Here is a 3,910-nt window from a genome sequence, read left to right as displayed (position 1 = left end):
AGAGACTCCTGCATGTGTCTGGGCAGTGCAGCACATGTGGCTGCATGCTGGGGCTGGGCTCGGCTTCCCTGGGGCCAGGGATACCTGCAGATTGTCCCTGTGCTGATGGACCACAGGGGGATGAGCACCAGGTGCATGAGCAGGACAGCAGGACTGCCATGACATAGCCTGCAGTGACTGTCACATAAAGGCCAGCACAGCAGATGTGACAGGAGCTGACGTGTTTCTTCAGCCGTATGCAATACTGGTGATACTGGTGTGGCACAGGGGTGCTGGGTGGGGGGCCCCCATTGGTCCCGTGCACTCCGTGGGGCCAAGAGCAGCCATGGTGAGGGCCCTGCTTGTGTAACGTGTGGGTGAGTGTGTGTGAGTGTGAGTGCAGAGGGCTGTGTGTACAGCATGCAGTGTGCCAGGTTAGGTTACAGCATATAGGGCAGGAAAGGGTACGTACAGTGTGTAGGGACAGAGATACAGGGCTTGGTTAATGGGGCTGAGGGGAGGGGAGTGCCAGGTGTGCACAGCACCTTGGAAATGCACTGAGTCCTCATAGGATTCCCTCTTCCTCCATCCCATTCCCATGGCCACTGAAGCATCCACACCCGTTCCCTTTCCCTGGCCCTTCCCCACCATCCTATTCCCATGACGACAGCAGCATCCTGCTCCTACAGCAAGGTGCAGAGCACCCATCTGGGGTCTTGGTGCCACTCTGGCTTCAGCAGGAGCCCCCTGCCAGAGGGGCAAAGGGCAGCGGTTCCAAGGAGACCCAGTACAAACCAGCACTCATTTTCCTTGACGGGTTGGGAGAACACCTGGAGCCGTGGACACTCCTGGGACCCATGTGGATTCTGGGATCCATCTAAGACAAAGATACGCTGTTCCTCATGCCTAAGGCCTCAACTCCCCACTCAGACTGCTCCCTCCAACCCTCTGGTCCCCTCCCCAGGCCAAGATGCTGCTGCTGTCCCGAGGCCAGGGCTCTGAGCGCTGGGCCAGCCCTGCCCTCTAGTGCCGTAGGAGGTGCTCCCTGCAGGGCTCAGCCCCGGGCTCCCTGGAGCTGAGCCACCAAAAGTCCTCCCAGGGCCCGCAGAGCGGAGCAGGGGCTGACAGGCTTCCCACCGGCCCGCGGCACCACCTCCCACCTCGGCACTGCTGCTGAGGAGACATGAGGACACGTCCCAGACCCTCCATGGCATCACCAGCCCACGTCCAGGCTGCCCCAGGGTGCAGCACTGTCACCCCAGCACCGGTGCCCTGCGCCCCTAGCCCTGGGACACGCAGGCGTGCCGGCACGGGTGACAATTGCCTTCCCGGCACCCCGGGTCGATAACCGGGTGGCCAAGGCCCTCGGTGGGCCGGGACGGCGTGGGGCCACGCCAATGGGTGCCCGCAGCGGCGGGAGAGGGAGGGAAGCTCTGGAGGCTCTGGTTAAACTGGAACGAGGCGCGGCATCGTCCCGCGGTCCCTGCCCTGGGGACTCTGACCCCGTGGGCCGGCGAGGGGAGCTGAGGCAGGCGGTGACGAGCAGCCCCACAGCCACGGAGCTAGCGGAGGAGCTGAACAGCATGGATCCCACTTTGGAGCTGGCAGATGACCCTAGGTGAGTGCTGGAGACCCCCGTGCCGTTTTGCAGCCGGGCAAATCCAAATTTTTGGAGCAGAATTTTGGATTATGCATTCCCTCTGTAAAGGAAGGGAGACGTATGACGGTGAGGCAAGCCAGCCAGGGGACTGCTCGGACCCTGCGGGGCTCGGTGTCCCCGTGTCCCTGCGGCCCCGTGCAGCACTCCCGTTCTGCTCCACAGGTTCTCCCGCCCTTTGGTGGAGATGCTGATCAGGAACTTCAGCGTGCCGGCAGCCTGCTTCTCCCTGCCGCCCACCTCTCGGCAGCTGCTGCACCGTAGGTGGGGGGACGCGGTGGGGAGGACCCTCCTGTTGTCACTGGCGGGAGCAGGACAGGGATGAAGGTGGTAGAGGGGCTGTGTCAAGTGCAGGCAGGGAGCAGCCCCAGAAGTCAGAAGCGGGGCCGCTGCCAGGGTCTTGGCCTCCCATCCCATAGTCCTACCTGCAGGAACGGGGACAGCCCAGGGAAGGCCAGCACCAGGGCAGGTGACATGGGACAGGGAGCAGCGGGGCAGAAGCCCCAGCTCTGGCATAGACATGTCCAGGGCGTGGCACAGAGCTCCCTAAACCTGTGGAGTGGTCGTGGGGCAGCTCCCTGCAGTAGTGGCCCCAGGGGGGACAGGACAGGATGAAGACAGCTTCTCAACCTTCCCTGGCAGAGCTGGACATGGCCCAACTCATCATCCTGGGCCTCTGCACCATTATGACACTGCTGTCGGTTGTGATCTATGTGGAAGAGGTTTTGTACCTCACCCGCAAGATCCGCTGCCCCATCAAGATGAAGACCCTCTGCTGGAGCAGCTCAGCCCCCACGGTGAGCTGGGCTGTGGGGGTGCTGGAGGGCATCACCCTGGGGGGCCAGGGCCACCCAAGGGATGCCAGCCCACACGAGTGGGGAGTGTCAGTGTGCCAAGCTCGTGTGTTCCCCAGGTTGTGTCGGTGGTCAGCTGCTTCGGCCTGTGGTTCCCGCGCTCCATGATGGTGGTGGAGATGGCTACCACGGCGTGAGTATCACCCACCCTGGGACAGGGGCACCACAGAGCCCACAGGGCTTGACCTGCCTTCCTGCTCCTCCCCAGGTACTTTGCTGTCTGTTTCTACCTGCTGATGCTGGTCATGGTGGAGGGATTTGGCGGGAAGGAAGCGCTGCTCAGCACTCTGAAGGACGTGCCCATGGTGGTCAGCACTGGGCCCTGCTGCTGCTGCTGCCCCTGCCTGCCCCGAATCACCATGAACAGGTGAGGGAGAGCTGGGATAAACCTCTGCCCCTGGAGGGCTTTCACTCCCTGTTTCTGTTGGGCTGGAAGAGAAGTCCCTGGGCAAGGGACTTGGGGACCTCAGAGTGCTATTGGTCTCTCTTGCCATGCCAGGAAAAAGCTTAAATGGATGATGCTGGGGACTTTCCAGTATGCCTTCTTCAGGGCAGTCGCTGTCTTCCTGGGGCTGATCCTGGCTGCCGATGGGAATTACAACCCTGCTGACGTGAGTGCCAGAGCACAGGGATGGGCAGGTTGATGACCCAGACAGGAGGCCTCCACCTGAGCTTTGTCAGCCCAGTAATGTTTTCTCTGTGTCCCCCTCAGATTTCAGAGGAGAGCGTGGCCCTCTGGATCAACACCTTGGTTGGCGTCTCCACCCTCTTTGGGCTGTGGGCCCTCGGCATCCTCTTCCGGCAGGCCCGGCTGCACCTGGCTGAGCAGAACATGCAGGCCAAGTTCACCTGCTTCCAGGTGAGCCCCCGTCCTGCCCAGCTCCCTCCTAGGTGAGGGGCTCCCAGCACAGATGGGATGAGGCGGCATGAGGGAAGATGTTGGGGCAGGAGCCACTGTTGGGCGAGAGCCCGGCCAGCTGTGGGACAGTGGGGAAGGTGAGGGGTGGGAGCTGGGCAGCAGCACAGCCCTCACCACTGGGGTGTTGGTGGTCGCAGATCCTGCTCCTCTTGACGGCGCTCCAGCCTGCCATCTTCAGCATCCTGGCCAACAATGGCAGCATCGCCTGCTCGCCACCCTTCTCCTCCAAGGCCAGGTCGCAGCGTAAGTCAGGAGATGGGGGACAGCTCAGTGCTCCTGGCTGAGCCCCTCCATCACATAGCAGGGCATGAGGGGTGGGCATGGTGGATGAAGGCAGCTTCCAATGACCCTTCTGCTCTTCCAGAGATGAACGTACAGCTGCTGATCCCGCAGACCTTCATCCTGGCGGTGCTGACGCGGATGTACTACCGCAAGCAGGATGACAAGCCAGGCTACCAGCCTGTCAGCTTCGCACCCGCAGGCGCCGACGTCAAGGCGTGA

At 62.3% G+C, this 3,910-nt stretch overlaps 1 protein-coding gene across 1 annotated transcript; it reads left to right on the top strand.

The window, feature by feature from the left end:
* Positions 1-1,376: 1,376 nt before the first annotated feature.
* Positions 1,377-3,910, top strand: SLC51A (solute carrier family 51 member A; the record flags this gene model as incomplete). Its single annotated transcript, XM_082287932.1, has 9 exons — positions 1,377-1,597; positions 1,802-1,896; positions 2,279-2,433; positions 2,550-2,623; positions 2,699-2,857; positions 2,990-3,101; positions 3,203-3,349; positions 3,547-3,652; positions 3,774-3,910. The coding sequence occupies 9 exons, from the start codon at positions 1,377-1,379 to the stop codon at positions 3,908-3,910; spliced, it is 1,206 nt and encodes a 401-aa protein (XP_082144058.1).

Source organism: Coloeus monedula, assembly GCF_965178545.1.
Source record: "Coloeus monedula genome assembly, chromosome: 10".
NCBI classification, from domain to species: Eukaryota; Metazoa; Chordata; class Aves; order Passeriformes; family Corvidae; genus Coloeus; species Coloeus monedula.
This window is presented reverse-complemented; position numbering and strand designations above follow the sequence as displayed.